Source organism: Arctopsyche grandis, chromosome 2, assembly GCF_051622035.1.
Source record: "Arctopsyche grandis isolate Sample6627 chromosome 2, ASM5162203v2, whole genome shotgun sequence".
Classification (NCBI taxonomy): domain Eukaryota; kingdom Metazoa; phylum Arthropoda; class Insecta; order Trichoptera; family Hydropsychidae; genus Arctopsyche; species Arctopsyche grandis.
Window position 1 is genome coordinate 7,012,567 of NC_135356.1, and position 22,776 is coordinate 7,035,342.

The following is a 22,776-nucleotide window of genomic DNA, read 5'->3' on the forward strand; positions in this document are numbered from 1 at the left end:
CTGGTGGACGAGATCGAGTGGGGGAAAGAATACCGAACGAGACGCCTCGTCATACAACATAAGCCATGCATATTAACGATTCTTTTGTACCGTTTCGCAAAACTGCACTCTCCACAATCACCGTGCACTCGATGAAGAGGAACCTACTCGAACGTGAAACTGTCAAGCCAATTTATTAATAGTCAAATCAAGAACAATTTCATCGAAAGCGATGTCAACAAATTGAAATCGGATAGCGAAACGACCTGTTATATCAAATTGTATCAAATCAATACACCGACTTGTTAAACTCGTAAATCCACAAAAGGCCTCCGTTATGTTCAATAACAGGCAACAACCTTTATATAATATAAAAGCCGCATAAAATCTATATGTAGTACAAATAATGGTAGTCTCAAAAAAACAATTAAATCATAAATTAAATATGTGTATTAATAGCAGATTTTATTCTTCTCTTGAAAAATTATAATTTTGGATAACGAGGTATACTTACAAGTGTAAGTACATGTAAATATTAATTAATGAAAAATTTCAGAGGTTAAAGCTAACCTGAATTTAAATTAGTATCACTTCATTACTGGCATAAGTAAAAAGAAATCTTCATATCCAACAAAAGCGGCAAGCAATTTGTATTCATGTGCTAACTTTCATAAAAAATAATCATTTTATTAAACAAAATGACTAAAATGCATACAATGCTCACCGAGCAAAGCACATGTATAATATATATGTGTATGTACATATATATATATATATATATATATATATATATATATATATATATATATATATATATATATATATATATATATATATATATATATATATATATATATATATATATATATATATATATAAACTAAAATACAGATATTTTTGTTCGGAAAATATTTCGACAAAGCGCAGAAAAATACAAATCTTCCGAACAATTCCCGAGAGATATTGACTCTCTGACCGCAAAAACACAAGGCAAAATCAAGCTGAAACGACTCCCTATTCAAACGATAAAAAAAACAACCTGAAAGCTGTCTAAAAATAATAATAACAATAATGAACTTATTTAATAGATCTTCATAAAATAAGTGTCGAGAAGTGAAAAAAAAATGAATGAAAGAACAAAATTGTAGTCTGGGTTATCAGCGATGATAACATTTCCAAACATCCTCGTAGAAGAAGCAAACAGGTATGCTCTTGGCAAACAAAACGTTGTTCGCATGACTCCGAATGCGTGTCACTTCTCAAATAAATCCCTAAACCGGTTCTCAACCTGTGTGTCGCGAGAAGGGCGAAAGCTGCTGTGTTGTTGCCCGCCGTGCGAGATTGTGCAACTTCTCTTTTTGCAAGCACAGCTTAAAAATATTTAGCAATTAACGTAAAAAGGTTGACGATTATACATATTGTTTAATAAAAAAAAAAATGATCAACCACCAAATTTATAAGAAATTCCATTCGTTTATTTTTCCTTAAAAGAAATCGAATTCATGTTCAATTTGAATTCGTTTACATTTTGAAGCAATCAAAACAAGTCTGATTCACATGAATTCTGATTTATAGGAATAGACCTACATATGTACACATGTAGATAAAATATTAGATTTTAACTGTAATAATTATACTAACAAATAATGGCTTTTTTATAGTACATAAAATTGATGCATGCATATAATATAAGTATATATGTATAGGTATTATCAAGGAAATTTTAAAACTCGCTGACGTTTACATATGTATGTATGTTTGTGTAACATGAACGTGCATATATGGGGTGGGGTATTCAGTTAAATAAACGATATCGAAAAGTGGACGATATTTATGCATCAACACATTCCATTACATATTTATTCATCAGCACATTCCAAAAATAAATAGTAATACGAATCGAATAGTTTAAGAGCACGTGTCATCACATTAGCTGAAACGTGAAAACAACAGTTAGACATCTACATTTCATACAAAGTCTACATACTTGCTATTTTATTGCATTAAACATATACATGCATACTACTAAAAATCCAAAGCTTTCCATTAAATCTGCAGTTATTCGTCAATTTATTTTAAATCCCAGCTGAAGAGCGATCTGATTTCAAATCACATACATACATGGAGCCTTTATAAATTATTGGTCCGAGTTTAATCATTCAAGCACATTTTCGGATAAGGCAAGAATATACTGACCCAATCATCGGATGTACATATGTAGTACACATTCAACATATTTGATTTCACCTCGTGTGTATATACACATGTATGCATTTCGCTTTAGCCTAGCGCCGAGAGCATAATTAGTGAACAAATATCAATGAAATTTCTATTTTAGTGTAAAAATTGAGAAATTGTGGTACAACTGTGCGAGATCGAAAGTGACGATCTGTGAAGTATGAACGTATTTTTATATACAACAATATATGTACTACATATCATAAACGGATAATGTGGTTAACCGCTCATGTCACACTTAATGCTCGAACATTTGATTTTGATTTTTAAATGCTTTTTATTATTACGAAATTATGTTCACAATACATCTTATATCTATTTTAATAGCTACTGATCCACTGATAATTTTCCATTTTACAATTTAATTGAATTTGCTTAGTAATCATAGTATTATATTATTACAATGTTAATGTACAGCATAATAGGAAAAAGAGCTCAAAAACCTATTTACAATTCTTATAAATGCTCATAATACATCTAATACATAATATTAATTAAAGACTCTCTAAAGCCGACGATCTAAAGCAGATTGTGTTTAGGTAATCTGTGTTTATACCTGAAGGGTATAGACATTTTGTTGTAATCACCGAGACTCTTCACAGGTGTGTTAGTATGGTTATTAGTTATTCTGTCATAGAATCTACTGGTTAGCTTGTTAGTAATGTCTATAACTAACGGAATATTATTTGTGGCATGCAGTTTTTTCAAGTTAGTATATATGGATATGTTATTAATTTGAATTTTCCACTTAATAAAGTGTTCCGTCATTGTTTTAATTGCAAATTCAAGATTTTGACGAATAGTGTCTGGTTTTTTGCAACTTGTGAAGCAAGCGGTATCATCTACATGAGATCATTTATAAACATTTTTTCCAGTATGCAGACGAAAGTATTACAATAGCGAAAAAACTGACTTGACTGACTGTTGATTTTGTTATTTTGAACACATGAGTAGTATTTAACGACATTGTTTACCACTTAGTGTGATAACAACGATAGAACTAAAGCGCCCAAATATCTACCTAAATTATACTTACATACATATATACATAATCTGCATAGTAGATCCACACGTGTAGCAACGAAATTCCGTGTTTTTTATATGTACATATGTATGTACAGTCCATTACAACTTTTAAGTTCATTATATTTTTTTTACATATTGTCGGCTCACTCGCAAGTTGCGTATCTCCATATTTAAACAATGATAAAGATTTCAGAAAAAAAATGAACAAAACTGATAAACAAATAAATGAATTCCAATGAATTTTATACATATATTATACATATTTCCTATGCCTGTGAAAGTTCCGGCAAAATACACTCGTATACTTATGCTCATATTTAATATGATATTAATTGAAATTAATCATCACATACGAATCGATTCTACATATGTACATACATATACATAAACATAATGCAAACTGCAAAATTGCGAAACAAAAGGTATCGCCGATGACATTTGACATTCACAAGTAGGTGATTTTGCGATTGGAAATCGCATCATAAATTTTCGTTACGAAATAAAATACAAGATTCTCTCCTGCGAGCTTTTCTTCGACTTTAGTGACTTGAAAAATTAATACAACGTACATAAAATGTGCTAACAAAACGATTTTATTGAAAAGTTCGTCAAAAGCCAAATCTTTCATAAAAATTATATTATCTAAAAGGTTGGAGAGCTGAATTTTTTTCAAATATGGGCAACATTAATAACAGTTAATTTAAAACGAGATATGGAAGAATTTATAAAATATTTACAGCTTCTTGCGTAACAAATTAACACCTCAAAACGAAATATTTATTTATATTCAAGAACGACTTATATAACCCATAAAAAGTCTTCAAAAACACCGTCACTTACATTTTTTACATTAATCACTCAGTTATATACATAGTTTATAAGGACAGAAAATCAATCAAGGCGCCGAAATGAATAAACTTTGTGTACAAAAAATCCCAAAATTTAAGCCAAAGTATCTATCTACACAGGGCCGTGCTGTGGATTTCCTCAGTATGATGGAAGTCTTTGAAATTCCGCCTGCAAAATGTTTTTCCGAACCTTCGATTGTGATTTAAAATAAACTGCTCCAAATGTACGAATACTATTTTTTTCTTCTTCAAAATATAATCAAACTACTCAAAAATAATGATACTAACTATGACAATCAATCTACTACAGTTTTACCCATCTAAATTTAACTATAACAAAGTCGTTAATTAGGAATGTGTAGCCTCAAAGTGGCGCTAATGTAGATTCAATAGAAATTGATGACAGATTTCCGAGTTTTGTTTGTGTTATTGAACTTCTAAAGCATTGTTTTATTCATTTTAATTTGCAAAAACTTCTTTCCCTTCTAGCTACGGAGACAGGGAGTGTTAATAAAATTCTCAGAGCTACAACAGTATTCGAATACAAAGTAATTTAGTTATTTCGGCTCAAATAATTTAAAACTTCCAAAGGTTTCACAGAATACGGTAACATTCGAAATACATCGCGTAATTCTTCTTGAAGATCGTTTGCATTTATATCTTTTTCACTTTCGACCGAAAGTATTGTGTTATGTGATGAATATCTTACAACCTATGTATGTACTTATATTACTCTTTATTCCCGCTTGTTGTTAAATATATTGAAGACCACTTGCCTAACTAGTAACTTGTGATTGAACTGTTTAATAAGTAACTAGTACTTGTGATTATACGTAAATATAAGCGTATTACTGTAAATACAAACTGCTTTGGGAAATATAATATAAGCATATCAAAATGCTGTTTTTAATTATTATAATCTCCTACTCGTCCCCGTAAAAATTGACTGGCGACTGGTACAATAATTTTCTAACGTTTTGTCATCTATATCCTTGCGTTCTATAATATCATATAAAACACCGAAAAAATTTGCTATGGGAATCCAGAAGCGTGAATCGTTCATTTAATGAATTAAGAAAAGTTTATTTTAAATTTATTCTCCTCTGTTCGAGTTCATTGACATATTCTTCATAGTCAAACTGTATTTTGATTTCGCCGCTTAAACCGCCTCCCTTAGGCTGCCGCCTGATGCAGCAGCATCCCTGTATCATCACCGACAATTCTTACAAGAAAGCATCGTTCAATGTTTGCAGAGAAACACTTTTGAGAATATTAAATTTTATAATGTCAATGAACATCGAATAAGGAAAAGTCGTAACGTTGAAAAGGATGCGATAAAGACCCAAGTTGTGATTTAAATATACATATATACATACATATGTACCCACGTAATTCTAGCTACAATAAAACACCTGTTCACGTGTAGCAGTTAACTAACTAGTCGTAAGGTCAAGGCTGTTGACTTTTCGATAACATTTTTCGATTATGTGGAAACCGTATGTGGCTATTCTGGTTTTTCGGTTAGATATACCTAACCGAACTACCGGACTGCAACACACGTAACCGGAAGACGAGTAACTTCCGATACCTAAATGTATCTCGACGTCCAATAAAATTTCCAATAAAACACGTCGAATTTTTATATTAAAATTTTCCGAAAACTTTTCCAACCCCCTTCACTGTGTATAATGATATCTGTCAAAACACGTTATTTTATTTTCTTTATTTACATTTTTAGCCACAGTGACATTACAGAATACTTAACGCATCACTGTGTCAAGACATATAAGCATAAAGAAAATTAGCGAGACATCTATGTTATAGATAACAATTTTTTGAAATAATATTCAAATAGTGGATAGAATGGTTTTTGCCAATTTGATGGAGGAACCATTTCAACAATGAAATCGGATACATTGGCAAACTTTGTTAGGAAGCAATCGACTTGGAGTCACAAATATCCAAATCTGACCAGCAGCATTAAAGAATAAATGGTTTTCAATCAAGTTCAACTCACGTGATCGAACCCGGCGACCTATCGGTGCCTAGTATCAATGCAACCACCGAGCCATACTGCTGGTAATGCAATGTACATACATATATTTATTTATTTATTTATATATGTACACATACATACGTGATGACCCGACAAAGCCAGATAACTTGGCAGACTCCTATAAGAAGCGATCGACTTGAAATCACAAATATACAAGTCCGATCAGCAGCATTAAAGATTATATTCAGAATACATTATTTTCCATCGAGGTCAGCTCACGGGAACGAGCCCTCGGTGCTTAGTATCAAAGCAACCTGCTGGCTAAATGTGAACAGTGAAATTATTTTAGTCGGTAGAGGAAGTTTACAAGGAGGGACATTTCACTTTTAACAGAAGATACTGTACATACATACATATACATTTTTTTTTTAAATATACCTATACATATGTATTTACATATATTTTACATACGAATAGCGAAGTGTGGTGTGTGTGTGTGTGTGTGTGTGTAACATTCGATACGACAGCAGTGGATAATGAGTGGCGCTCATTAGAGCAACGACGAGTGTTACCCAATACACTGCCCTCTCTACCCTAAAACTCCCACCCCGAAACTTCCCTCCCACCTCCCCCTTCCACCCCCATCCCACCGCCGCTCTCCGTTTGACTTGACCGCCAGAATGAACCTTTAACTGTTGTTCGCGATTAAAAGCCGCACGTAAAAATACGCAATTATCTCTTGTGATAAACTCGCACGACCGGCCAACAAGTGTCATGGTCATCCCGAAAATTGTGGCACAACAACACACTCTGTGTGGTCACACACGGCTCTCGATACCCGCCACGTGCACCTTGGACTTTCAGACATGTGCAGAATTCGTCGAGATCCTTCATACGTATGTAAACGCTACATACATACATACCTATGTATGTATGTACATACGTCGAGGAGAGATTCCCTCGAGAGCGTGTTGCATAAACTGTTGTTTTGACGAAGAGAGTACGGAGTATATAGTACGTGACATGCCATTGCACCGATTCGAATATTGTAGTGGGGAGTCGTGTCGTGAAAAGTGTCGTCATCGGAAATTGGACCGATTGCAAATCAAGTTTTTTTTTTTTTTGATACTTGTCAGATATTTAGACGCCATCTGGCACTAAGAAAACGCAGTAACAATTTGTATTAACCCTTTGAGGAGTACGGCCGTACGGGTACGTGGCAAAAAAAATGGCCCCGCCAGAGTACGGCCGTACTTGTACGATTTGACACGTTCAATCACTCAAAATACTCTACCTCTCTCATTGTTCGACATATTTGCATCTCGTTTTTTTTCAAGTGTTGCTGAGGTTTCTCTTTCACTCTTGTGAATATATATTTTTGTATTCGAATAAAGAAACCAAATTTAACGAGGCGTGAAAGCCAGTTAAATTTTGATGACTGAACATGACGACAACTTTTTGTTCTAAAGTAATATTTTCCACATGTAAACACTATAAAATATGTTCCGAACGAATAACATCGACATCTCTGACTAACATTATTTCATTTGACCCTAATAAAAATAATTTAGCGTGAAATTAGAATTTTATTTATTTTCGAGAGAATTGTCCGGAATGCAAGGGAAACTTTGTCCAAAGGGTCGCCATCGGGCCACAAATCAATCATATAATCGAGCGAAATATGTCAATTTTACAACTTCCCACAAAATAAGAGTGTTCGACAAGATTTTTCGAGTCAGTTGATTCCGAACATACACTAGAATCGGATCTCGGTTTTATATTGGATGCGTTATCCAATTAGCGTTATCGAACGCATTCGCGTCTTGTCGACTCGGTACATAAAAACTTTTTTTGTGAAGTGCATTATAATATTTTTTGTGATCAAGTGTAAATAAAAATTGTGATCTGCTCGTTTTAAATTCAAAATGTCTCAAAGATCAAATGATCAAGAAATAGACAATTTTTTTTTTGACAGTGAAGATGAGGATATGGTGGATAACTTGGATGACTTAATTCTCCAATTGAATAATTCTTCAGACGAAGAAGATACTGATGATGACGAACAACCACAACCACCCAAACGCAGTCGGAATGACGAGAGAAAATGGGAAGATGGCGACTTTACTCCTCAAATACACCCATTCGATAATGCATTATCCGGAATTCAGCCAGGATATCGCATGCAGACAGAACTTGATTTTTTCCAACTGTATTTCAATGCCAATGCAATGAACACAATAGTCAAAGAAACAAATAGATACGCCGCTCAAATCAGTAGAAATCTAAGTGAAAAGTCGAAGCTAAAAAAATGGGTTGATACAAATGTTTCGGAGATGTATGTATTTTTGGGTACAATTATGTTGACTAGTCTAGTTGGAAAAAATTCCATGAAGGACTATTGGTCCACAAATCCAATCATTGCGACTCCGTTCTTCCGTGTTCTGTTTTCACAGGATCGATTTTTTCTTTTATTACGAGCGCTTCATTTCACAGACAACACCGTTCGTAATAACGACAGACTATGGAAAATCCGGCCATTATTGGATCCAATCAAAAGATCGTATAAAGAGATATTTTATCCTTTCCAAAACATATGCATAGACGAAAGTCTGTTGCTTTGGAAAGGACGGTTATCATTTAGAATCTACATTCCCAACAAGCGACATCGCTTTGGAATAAAGCTGTTTGTCTGTTGTGATGTGGAAACAGGGTATGTTTTGGACATCATTGTGTACACCGGCAAACAAACAGAAATAGAAACAGACCCAGATCTTGGAGTATCTGGGTCTGTTGTGAAAACAATGGTAAAAGATTACTTGGGAAATGGACATAGATTGTATATTGACAACTGGTATTCCAGTCCGGCACTTTTTGAATATTTATACGAAAATAAAACCCATGCATGCGGTACCATACGATGCAATAGGAAAGGATTTCCAAAATTTCCCGCAGGAAAACATAAACGTGGGTATGTGGAATTTCTACATTGTAACAATTTATTGGCAATAAAATGGATTGACAAACGGGAGGTTCACATGCTCACAAATATTCATGAAAAGAAAATGGTTGAAACAGATGCAATCAATTACACGACAGGTGAAAATATCAACAAACCTGAAGCCGTAGTGGAGTATAATTTGAATATGGGCACTGTCGATAAATCAGATATGATGATTAGTTTCATGGATACCTCCAGAAAAACATTGAAATGGTACAAAAAGATTTTTTTCCGGTTGATTGATGTGTCCACCCTGAATGCCTACAATTTATATTTAGTAAAGACAGGCGAGAAACCTCAATTCAGCGACTTTCGGCTAAATATAATAAAACAAATAGTAGAAAACTATCATAAGGTGAGACCATCTCCTTCCGGAGGTAGAAAACCTCAAGACAATCCTGTGAGACTTACGGCTAGACATTTTCCACATCCAGTGCCTGAAACAGCTGCCCAAGGATCAAGAACGCAGAGAGCATGTCACGTGTGTAGTCATTCCGTAAGACGCCCAAAAACAAGAAAGGACACACGATGGATGTGTCTTCCATGTGATGTTGCATTATGTGTACATCCTTGTTTTGAAGATTACCACACGAGAAAAAATTATTAATTTTGACGTAAGTTTTATATCAACTTATCTTACATATTTTCAAACTTTTCAATACTAAAGTTATAAAAAATTTGCAGATTCGTTCCCGTTCAAGACTCCGTGATTGAATAGTCACCAAACCCCACCTATGTACATATCTATATTATAACACGGATAATCAGTGGCAGTAGATTCTACTGAGTAGACCAAGAATTATTGGAAAATTTTTTTGTTCCTAAGATATTATAAATAAGCTACATATGTACCTATATTATTTTATTTTTTGTACCTATATAATTTTTTGCTATGATCAACCGTAAGAATTGAGTTATAGTTTGTAAAATATCTTTTTATAAAAATCTGTTTTTCAGATAAAAAAAAAAGTTGAGAATCACTAAATGTTTACCTTTGATTGTAATCTAACTATTACAATAAAATTATGTTTTAGTTTATAAAATATATCATAAATAAATTCTATGTAGATAAGTTTTTCAAGATAAAAATAAAAAAAAAGTTGAAAACCACTGATTTCTTTTTCTGTAATCCAATCAGAAGAAATGTTGTATTTTATGAAATATATATTAAATAAATTCATTATAAGATAAAAATAAAAAGTTGAGAACCACAAAACCGTCTAAAAAAGTTGAAAACCACTGAACTTTTATTTTTTATTATAATCTCATTATAATAAGAATTAAAATTAATTGTAATCTAGTTGGTATAATATATTATAAATAAATCCAGAATAAGTTTTTCGATATGTCAATAAAAAAAGTTGAGGACCACAGAACTTCTTAAAAAAGGTTGAGAACAACTGAATTTTTAAAATTTAATTTAAAGTTGATTATATGTCATACATTAAATATAATTAAAATCTTCTAATTGAAAAAAAAAAACTCACTCCTGAGACGTTTCTCATGTAAAAATTAACTCACTACTCAAAAGGTTAATACTATTTTTATATATTTTAATATAAACATTAGTTGAAAGAGATAACCAAAAAAATTCACCTTTTTACCTTATCTATGTAGTACGTAGTAACAATAGATGGTTTTTTTTTACTTCATGAAATGTACTTTTATAGCATTTTCGTGAAATTTAAATAAGGATGGGATATCAGGCAAAAAATTGAAAAAAATAGGTTTGTTTACATAGATCCGAATTTACATCTTATTTTGAACGCCAGAATGCTGCATAAGATCCAATGCGTTCAAAGAAGTGTGGAATGATGTATGCTTGGCATGGCGAGGAGAGATAGAAAACAGAATACGCGTGTTAAAAGTAAAGATCGACGTTTTTTGATGCTGAATCGATGCTTTTTTGGATAAAAAATGGTTCACTATTGTCAATTACTATTGCTCTTTTAGCTCTCTTGCTTTGTAAAGTAATGAAGCGGTCTTTGGTTATTTTAAAAGCACTAAACCAACGCCTAAGTATGACAAAGATAGTTGATGTAATGGTGATCATAGAACGGACGATAGATAGACGCAAGAAGTGCTCGAAAGAATGTAATAAAGTGCAAGGAAGGCTATAGGGGAGATGGTTGGATGAAATCAGAAAAAAATGTGTGGGATGAGATGGGAATCTCCAAAAAATCAGAGACGAATGGAAGCGTGTTGAAGAGGACTTCATCATGTGATGAAGTGTGATGAATGGCTGTGAATGATGATGATGATGATGATGATGATATGTACATATGTACATAGTTTATGTAGACTTTTCGCAACACAGGTCCCTTTTTACAAGCTTTTTTATAGGTTTCACTAATTTCACAATATTACGAACCCCCAAAAATCCAAAAAATGCACACGATGCCCTTCAATCATTTTTCGTGCGTATTCAGTCAAATTAAAAGAAACATTTAAGAATATATCATATATTTCAAGTGTAGTTTTTCAGATTTACATGCATATATAGAAAACTCGTTTACCGCAACCGTGTCACTCGTTTACGATATTGTTAAAGGTTTTGTAATTACTACAAATGTGTAAGGTATTTCATATTTCGCTATATGAATATTCATAGTATAAATTTTATACAAGCCTTACACCAAACGTACATACATATGTGTGTGTACATATGCAGGTGAATTTAATTTCATGTAGTCAACAAATTTCCGACAAATTTTGCGTACATAAACACACCGGAAGAGTTTTTACGTAATAATACATATTTTATCTCACGTTGAAATATTATGATGCAGAATCCAATCGAGAATTCGCGCACGCGATACGTCACTGTAATATCGAAAGTGATAAGTTTTTTTTTTTTTTTTCAATAAATAATATCACTCATTTGGGGCTGAGATATTAATATTTATGATGAATACATTACAATTAAAAAACTTTTATCTACTTATTGAAACATGAAGTGTGAAGGGAGTTCATTTAATTATGAATTTAATTGGGTATCTTTTCCTCGTAAGAAATGAAACACCGCGTAAGGTGATGCAACTTTTGTGAATTGCAAGAGTTTGCGTTGTGCTACCAGTTGTACTTCCCGGGACGGGAATATCTGTGCCGGGTCAGATTCCCTAGTTTCCGCGGTGAAAACGTCTTCTATTTACCATAGTACAAGTGTATATCAATTGTAAATAGGTTTTTGAGCTATTTTTCCTATTATGCTGTACATTAACATTAGAATAATACAATATTACGATTACTAACAAAATTAAATTAAAATTTTAAAATAGAAAATGATCAGTAGATCAGTAGCTATTAAAATAGATATAAGATGTATTGTGAACATAATTTAGTAATAATAAAAATCAAAAAAAATAGTCATACAGCCCGTTAGGAAGTCTATTTTTTTTTACATCATACTTATGTAAATACACTTACGAGTTATCTCTAATGCAAGGCACAATCGGGTAATTCTCAATCTGTGATGTACATACATACAGTGGCGGACTGGCCATACAAGCGTACATGCCCGATGGCATGTGGGCCCCACTATCCGTTAGAAAATATGGGCCCTCAGTAAAATTAAATAACTTTTTAATTTAACTATTTCACGTGTGTAAAAATTTATAGGATATTGCACTTTGGGACCTAGAGTTTGGGTATTTCAACAAAACAAATTTCTTACGATATACAAAAACAACTAATGCCTGCTTTAACAGCCCAAGGATCGGTTAACTTTTTTTATTAGGCTCGAAATGTAAGTTTCAACATTTGCGTGGGCCCTTTTACCGGGCCCATTTCCAACCTCAATATTATGCATATACCAATACCTATGTAACAACTACCTACTGAAATAAAAATGGGAATAAACAAATTTCCCTGAATAATATAAACTGAATTGCTTAAAACAATTTTGATAGGACGATTCATCATCAACCAGCGATTTAAATTTACTTCATACATACTTTCAAAATAACATTTGATTATACTTCGACGATATAGTAAGATTTAAATACACAATTTTAAACAGTTTCCGAATATTAAATCTATTCCTAATCTAGACAAATCCATGTATATAGAAACATAGGATAGGGGCCCCCTCCCCAAAATCCTGATTTTCGATCAACATTAATTGAAAATATTATGCATTTTTTGTTTTCAGGGACGTAATTTGGGGGGGGCACTCGCCCCCCTAAATTAAGGAATAGTGTGAATTTCGAAAATATTATGGATTTAATGATTAATGAGATACTATGGATCTATGAATGCTGCGTTTATTTCTTATGTACATATGTTACTTTTGGGTAACTAATAAAATAATCGCTGCTATGTGCTTTGAAAAAAAAAGATTTTATTATTTTGAAGCAAGTATATTTTGGTTTTTAAGTGGTATGCCATTAGTAACATTCTTAGAAATTGTTCATCCCATGGAGCGAATCGTTAGAAAGGTCCCCTTTACTTTATTTTGTCTCAAAAACAGATGTGTATCGTTTATTTTTCCGAATGTTCGTATATTTTTTGATATAGTGATACATTTTGATGGTCGATTTTTGTTAACCATGTGAAGATTTTTGGAAAAAAATTTTCGCCTGCGGCGCTTTTTTGGCTTTTTACATAATATTTTTTTATAATTATTTTTTCAGAAATAAGCTTAATTTTTTCATATTTTATATTTTCCATTTTTATTCCGATATAAAAAAGATTTTTTGAAAAAAAATTCAATTTGACCAATATTTGCCTGCCCCCCCAAGAAAAAGCTGAAATGACGTCCCTGATTGTTTTCTACCGAAAATAAAAGCCGCTTTTATGCCACGTTATTTTATGATGCATTATATGACAAGGATTAAAACGAAATATACAATGTAATTTATGGATCTATTTTGCTTTTGCCATTTTTCTTGTACCTAAATTTGTTTATTCCCATTTTTGAAAATTTTATTAATTTTTTGCCCTTGATTTTTAGCGTGATGGAAAGAAGAAAATTTTGTTATATGTGGGGGGGGGGGGACAAATTTTTTTAACCCTGGGTGGGGGCCCCCTTTGACTCCTGGCATGCACTGATTTCAGTCCCAGTCCGCCACTGCATACATATGTATATTTATGTACTGTAGTCATAGAAGTATGGCTAGTTGTAGCAACAAAATTTCAAACAGTTCATAATACCCCAAGAGGCTTACAATTACATAGGAAAGAAATATATGATTTAAAATGCACTTCTAAGATAGCAATATAAGTGATTAATGGTATTCCACATTCCAAACGCAATGCGATTAGACTTATTACACAATTTGATTAAGGACAATGGACCATATCGAGCGATATGATTCGTATATGTAATGCTGTGTACGGACCAAACCAACGACGATTTTGGGCCAACGTTTTAACCAGCAGGATAAAACCAGTAGCGTACAAAATATCGAAATAAAAATTAAATTTAAAAATTGAAATTAAATATCAAAATTAAAACTATTATTATTATATTAAAATTAAATTCAAATATCAAAATAAAATTATAATCAATATATTACAATTAAAATAAAATATTGAAAGTTAAAACAGAACATGCCCAATTTAAATAAATTTTCGAGATTGACCTAAAATTAGATCATCAACAATCACTAACAGGTAATCCTCGACTTTTGTTTGTCGAAGATGTTTTGACTTACGAAGATACGCACTAAAATCGAAAAAAAACCAAAGAATTATTATTTTTACTTCCCCGTAATGCACAGTTACTGAGAATATATCATGTATTAGTATGGGTGATCGAGCGAGCGTCGCAATCCGGTGCGTTGTCGGTATATCAATCGAAATTTTTTTAGTCTTCAATTGTTTCTCTCGTCGAAATAAATCAAATAATTAAATCCATCTCAGAGGTAAAATTTATCGGATAATGTGTGATTATTAATTTTATTTCGACGAAAGAAAAAAAAACCCTTTGACAAATCACCGACAGTTTTTTTGTTAAATGTTTCATCGACGGCGGAAACACAGTAGTATATCGTGACGACTTTTAATAAGAAATAACAACAAGGTTTTTTTCGCTCGTAATCAGAGAAATTATAATATTTCTCTGGTTGTAATGCGTATCGTCATAATTCAAAACATCAACGATGATCTAATTTTAGCTCAATCTCGCTCTTTAACTTAATTTTGATATTTAATTTCAATTTTTTAATTTAATTTTTATTTCCATATTTTGTACGCCACTGGTTTTAAAAGTTGGCCCAAAATCGTCGTTGGTTTGGTGCGTACGGACCATTATAAGATCGAGCCTAAACCAACACACAGTCCACAATCGAACGTATAAATATTTGTACATGATACAATTTTCAAAACGCTCCTTTGGGGAAATAGTGTTTCATGGCCTTTCGGCAAATTTAAGCGTTTCGAGAAATGATACATAACTTCAGTGATTCACTGTTTGGTTTTTAGCACCAACGTGACCCAAAAATAGCCAAATGCTACTCGAATGCACTTGCGGTGCTGTTTGCTCAGATGTGCACGTTTCAAAACCCAAATTCTCTATATCTGTGTGAAAACTTTCTCCGGTTCTTATAATGTTTGATGGTCGTTCGAAATGTTTAGTGTCGACGAGAAGAAGAAAAAAAATTGTTTCTAACAGTTTAGAGAGCTCATTAGGGCGCAGTAATACAGAGTGGTAAGCGGCACGTGTTTTTTTTTAGATAACTTTTCGAGTGCAAAAACCCTAGCAAGCCTGATCTATGCTATGGCAATACAGGCCAAAACTCGCCCCCTGCAGTGTTTTCGGTGGTATTTGATCCTTGTATTAACAAAGGTTTGACAGTAATCGATAACGGTGATTCCCATATTTGAAAAAATATAAAAAGAACTTGTCGTAATAATAATATCGTATGAATTAACAATGACATTAAGATACTCACAGCTTGATTCTACATAGGCAATATAAATATTATCAACTAGGAATATAATATTAATACAGAAGAATTCAATGCAAGGTCTTTAATACTATTACTGTAAGTTTTGCAGTCCATAACATGACGTTGACAATTATTTTTATCGTCTAAAAAATATAAATTTCCATTAATGTAAAATATATACGTATTCCATAAATAAATTAATAATATCAACAACTTACGTAATATATGTATATTAAAATTTTATTAATGTAAATATTTCAAAACACGAAACACAAACTCAAACCTAACAAACATTAAAAGTCAAATTCTACCGACCGCTATGTTGTACATATTTCGTGACCAAAATGCAATGCGAAACTCAAACGAAATGTAATTAGCCATCGCGGATCTAATTGGGGACGAATGCGATAGCATGTACATTTTACGTAAGGCTAATGCTAGATCGGTTCGAATATAATATGTATTTACTAACTAATTACTACAAATATATGTAAAATTGTATGAGAAATACAAAGACGAAAAGAACGTGAAAGAGAAGTAGGGTAAGTAAAAATTACGTTTGATACAATACATACAAAAGAAAGATGAAATCTCCTAAATATAATAAGCAAAATCATCACCAATTATTGAAACAGTCGAAGACCAAATTGTACACACCTAGTTTAATCCAGCCATCCAGCGTTCGGGATAACTTGAGTACCACTGGATGAAGCGTCAGTACTTGAATTTGATGAGACATATTGTCTATAGATTAATATCGACAGCTTCGTACCGATTTCGAATGAAAATTTAACAAATGACTATCGATTTTGCGTATAAAATTTAATATATTTGAAAAACAATAAACTATTTGAAAACATAATTCTTATAATAAACCGTTTTCATATTTAAACATTTGTACACGCTGACTTTATTTTCATAATGAAAACTTTAACTACATATGTACACAGAGTCGATTTAAAAATATGTCGTTTAGAATAAGCCAATTATTAAACTACAGATACACTGATCAAAGTCAGCTTTGTGATAAAATAAAATTTAAACTTAAAAGTCGAATAACACTTAAATCATCACGGGAGCTTTTTTTTCTCAACATTTCCACAATGAAGACCTATTAATTTTGCAATTTTGCAATTAGAAGAAGAAATAAAGAGGCATATGAAATTAGGATGAAGTGCATTTGGACGAATGAATGCCGTTTTTAAATCAAAATGCCACTTTGCCTGAAGAAAAATATCTTCGATCAATGTGTTTCGCCACTGATGACGTATGAATGTGAAACTTGGACATTGAACGCCAATATGCTACACAAAGTCCAATGCACTCAAAGAAGTATAAAACGCTATATGCTCGGCATAACGAAGAAAGACAGGAAACTGAATACGTGGATGAGAGGTATGACAATATTAGTGGATATAGTGGATAGAGTGAAGAGATTGAAATGGATAATGTTGCTAGAAGAATGGATGAAAGGTGGACAAAAGATATTCTAGAATAGTACCCGAGGGAATGCAAAAGGGTAAACGGAAGGCCGCAGGGAAGATGGGCAGACGAAATTAGGAAAATGTGTGGGTTGAAATGGATGAAAGTGGCACAAACCAGACGAGTGGAAGCGTGTTGAAGAGATATTCATCCAGAAATCAATGGTGAATGGCTGTAGACGATGTTGATGACTTTCGAATATTGTTTTATCGACATTCATTTGGGAAGCCGTTAAAATACATATTGTATCTGATTTTATGATTGTTTAATGATAATTTGATTAACATACAAATGAAACATTCGGTTTTTCAACTAAAAACTAAAATAAGTGACACATTGATATACTTAATACAAATATCTTAAATTAGTCCGAAAATTTGGTATATAATATTAGTACATTTTTTGAAGATTTTGTAACGTGAAGAAGTCTTGAAAAAATAACGCATTTATCGATACAGAAATTAAACTAAAAATATGTATGTAGTATATGTATGAGGGTATCAACTAAATAAAGACGAATGTTTATTTGCTTGTCCGCTATGTAAATCTACAGTTTTAAATTTGGTATACCTTATAGCACATTTTCCTAAAAAAGTTTGTTTTTTACAACTTTCACACGCCCGAGCAATGCCTGTCAATCCTGCTAGTACGATTTTACGTATGCGAGGTATTGAATATTAAAATAGGAGTGTTTGAAATTTCGTGCGGAATAATTGCAACGGATCGGTTTACCCCATTACACGCTGTTTAATGAGTCAAACACGGTGGGATTATAGCACCTTTGACGTAGTTGAACTCGTCTCGTGCCACCACAAGCGTCATGCACTCTACTTGAAAATGTTGTGTTTTTCCCGAAGGGTGTGTGGGGACTGTGTCGAAATGCAACACTTACATCAAGTGCATTATTAAATGGAGTTGCTAATTGGCAATTAAAAGGATGCGTCTCTCTTTCTAACCCTTTGATCTTTCGACAGTGTTCCTCTCGCAAAAAGTCTTCTTCTTGCTAAATTTTGCGTTTCCCTGTGTTTCCGATTCAAGATATGATATTTGAAACGTTTGTCTCGACTCTTGTCTTATAGAAGTCTTGTGAAGCAAAAATTCTTTAATTTTTTATTGAAATGTTATTTTAAACGTCTATTAAATACGATTTTCAGTTGAAAATTAAAACAAAATAAACGAATTCAACTGCTATGAAAATCAAAAATCAGGAAACATATGTATATGTATATGTATTAACATATCCAAATAAAAGCAGCTGAAATGTTTAACTACATACATACATAACTAGGTTGTAAAATCTCAAGGTCGAATTTTTCACGACATCAATATTTCGTGTATGAATTTTCCGCACACGTATAAAATACATAAACAGGTCAGTGTGTGTGTGTGATAAGTGAAAAATACAATGAGCTGATTTTACGTTTTATCTCAATAGGAATATTCAATTATCGTTAATGTAAAGCGCAAAAATAAATAATGAGAATACGAATGAACTGTCCAGTCGGGTCAATTAATTGGCCGTTCGGTTTCATCAAAAAATTCACGAAAAAATTAACGTTCGAATTAATAAACAGCAAAGAGGCCGTGATAATGAAGCATAAAATAATAAAAATAATGAAAAAATCAAGATTGCGTAATTGCGAAATCACAATTCGTATCACCAAGCGTGAGGCGCGGAATTTGTACTTACGATTTTTAAAAAAAATCAGGTTTTTTTTTACACGCCACATCTAACTTGACGATTAGACGTGAAAAATCGGCTTTATTTTACAAAAACGATAATTAAACAATCTGAAAATAAAAATGACGACAATAAGAAGAACCGCTTTACATAACGCGTTATCTTTACAACCGACACAGCTGATGAAACACCAAATTTAACTAGATAATTTAAAAAAATAAAAATCAAATATACGTAATCACACTTCCTACGTTTCGACAATATAATATCGTACTGATTTACGAAATGTTTTGATACCGAAAATATAAATAAATAAAAAAATATCAAAAACTTCACGGATCGGGTTTAGTTTACCGCTCGTCGATGTCTCCCATACTAAGACTGTTTTATTTAAACGTAATCTTATCGAATTGCATATCCAGTTTTGTTTGTACGAATTTAAATAAAAATTGTGACAAACGACATTAAAAATAATTCAATTAAAATATCAAATGAAACGATGATTGCAAAAAATTATAATAATTACATAAAAAAATACGCATATCTATGCACATATAATTGATGCGGAATAAATCCAGTATGAAAATGTCAAAATAGTATTTTTTCACATATGAAATTATTTTTTAATATTACATGAGACATAGCAAATCAACGACAGTTTATTTATTCAAATAAATATAAATACATACATGTATGTACATATGTATATAAAATAGCATATGAACTCCGCATATACTGAATAGTGGAAAATTCATTTTTAAAACGTTTTAATTTATCAATAAATAAAAATGATCGAATCGATGTTAGTTATTTCACATTATCGTACCAAACTGTAACACTGTGGGAACATACATATAATATGTAGGTATGGTAGTATTATTCAAAGTAATCTAGCAGAGGTTTACAGATGATTATATAATAGATAAGGCGGACACTTCGGGAAAAACTCTGACATAAAATATATTAGGAAAGAACAGATGAAAGAACCAACGGAACTCTCGGTCGCTTATTGTCCTTAATATATTTCTGGTACACGAAAGGTCACCGAAAAGACGAAGTATAATATTATTTTAAAAAAATTATACAACCGCAGAACTAACAAAAATACACGGTGTTTTTAACAAAATCAAAAGTCAGAAATCGTAAAATATTCGACGCTGTAACTTTTGTCAGAATTTAATCTTTCAACGCCATCTAAGGTTTCAATTTAGAACTAATTTGGATTGAAATTGTTTCAAAATACTTATTATACTCTAATATGCACGTATATTGTACAGACATACTTTATCAAGTATACTGTGAATTTAATTACATGTTACTTCAAAACTTGGACCACTCTCACGAAACATTGAACGCGGTATTATTATATTAAACATATGTATATACATACAGGTGTAGTCTTTCAAAATTGCACACATTTGAAATCAAAATTTCCTCGCGGCAATAATATATGGACAAGTCAATTTCAGATACGTATCTTTTTTTTTTATTCTTTAAAAGTACACTGGCGAAATTTTACGATTTTTTTTAAAACGATTATTTTTTAAAGGATTTTAAGTTCAAAAATTATTTTTAGAACAATAAAATACGTATGACTGATTTGAACTCGGAATCGATCGGTGATCACGCTTTTTACCTTATCTGCGTACGTAGCAACAATAGATGAAGTTTTGTGATGGTGCGAAAACTCCAACTTGAACTCGGAATCGATCACTGATGACGCTTTTTTTTGTAAGCCTATTTATAATATGGTATGGCAAAATTTTAATTGAAAAAATCAAATTTAAAACTAAAAATATTATATGTACTAACACTTTTTGCAAATAGAATAAAAATGGAGCTTATTTTAAAAATATTAAAAAAAATATTTTTTAACCGACACATATCACCGTCATACAAAAAATTCCGGGAATTATTGAAAATTTTACTTTCCAAAGAGCACTAAATGAAAAACCAAAACTTTCTTCATATGTACATAGTTAGAAATTTTCATTACAAGGCAAATTTTCAGTCATAATTTTTATATCTAACCTATGTAATCATATATAAATAATTTCGAAATCGACTTTGTATGTATGTTTGTAAGTATTTTTTTTGGTTTGGAAACATCGAAAACAAAACAAAGTTTTTGTGACGACGATTCGATATATGTACATTTTTTTCGATTCAAATAAATTTAATAAAAAAAAGATCAGATTCGCCATGTTTAAATTGTTTATATTAAAAAATACTGAGCGAAGCCGGCTAAAACAAATAGTACATATGTATATCTTATGTATAGAAAAGTTTGATGCAAGTTTATCGAACATATTAAATCTAATATATAATTTCGAAAGAGACTTTGTATGTATGTAAGGTTTGTTGGTGACATCGAAAAACAAATCAAAGTTTCTACGACGACGATTTGATTCCATATTTTTTTTTTCGATTCAAATAAATTTAATATTAATAATAGATTCGCCATGTTGAAGCTGTTTATATTACAAATGCTGGGCGAAGCCGGGTATATCATATATCATATGTACGTATAGAAAAGTTTGATGTAAGTTTATCAAACATATTAAAACAAACTTAAATTTTTTTCGTGTCCTTCGACCAAAGTTGAAGAATGCACCACCGGGATGGTTTTCGCCGTCGCTTTTAGTTTTCGTGTTTTTCTTTTTATTTTATTTCTTTTTCATACATTTTACGCGGAACGAATAGTCCGAACGAGTGAGTGAGGGCCTGGAATCGAAGTTGGAACGGGAAGAAAGTGAGGGTAAAAGTTGTCAAAAGTGCATTTCGGTTTACTCACGGGTTGCAGGGCCGCGGTGAGCGAGACCAGCAGCAGCAGCAGCAGCAAAAGCGGCAGCACGGGGCGGCGTGTGTGGGGGGGCGGCGGGCCCATTATGACCGACGTGATCGTAGCGAAGCGCGCCACACACTGACGACCAGCCAGAAGAGACCTGACGACCCGCAACAACCCCCACCCAGCACCGATCTGGCACCCCCCACTCGAACCTGCCCCCTGGCGCCCCACGCCGGCACGCCGCTGCACTATTTCAGCCGACACTTTCAGCACTTGCAGCCGCGCTCACTTCCAAACACTCACACACACACACACACACTCACTCTGTGATGGATGCGTTTCGATGGCGCCTCGCACCTGTAAATGCATCCACTGGTGTTTTTCTCGGGTTTGATGCATCCGCTCTAAAATCGCCAGATTAACAGAACGGCAGCTTTAAACGTAATTCTCGTTTTCTCGAATGAAAGATTGCACACCAGATGACGAGTAACCTTTCGATGTGCACATATGCAATTATTAAAATTGAGTTGGATCTTTCTGGCGAGTTTAATAAGGCAAGATTCGGAACTTATCAAACTCGCCTGAAAGATCCAACTCAATTTTAATAATTGCATCTGTGCACATCGAAAGGTTACCCGTCATCTGATGTGCAATCTATCATTCGAGAAGATGAGAATTGCATTTAAAGCAGCCGTCCGTTAATCTGTCGTCCAATTTGTCTGGCGATTTTAGAGCGGATGCACCGCATCCGTTTTTCTCAAATTCTTCATTTTTTTACTCATACAGCGTACTCTCGATTATCCGGGCGCGGATTATCCGGTTGGCGGATTATCCGTGCTTGAAAAATATA

General features: G+C 32.7%; 1 protein-coding gene across 1 annotated transcript in view; it reads right to left on the minus strand.

The window, feature by feature from the left end:
- Positions 1–22,075, minus strand: part of LOC143922860 (basement membrane-specific heparan sulfate proteoglycan core protein-like) — a 247,793-nt gene extending 225,718 nt beyond the window's left edge. Inside the window, exon 1 of the mRNA XM_077446235.1 lies at positions 21,933–22,075. Within this exon, the coding sequence (XP_077302361.1) occupies positions 21,933–22,025 (93 nt within the window). The 5' untranslated portion in view covers positions 22,026–22,075. The remainder of the gene's footprint in view (positions 1–21,932) is intronic.
- Positions 22,076–22,776: the final 701 nt, after the last annotated feature.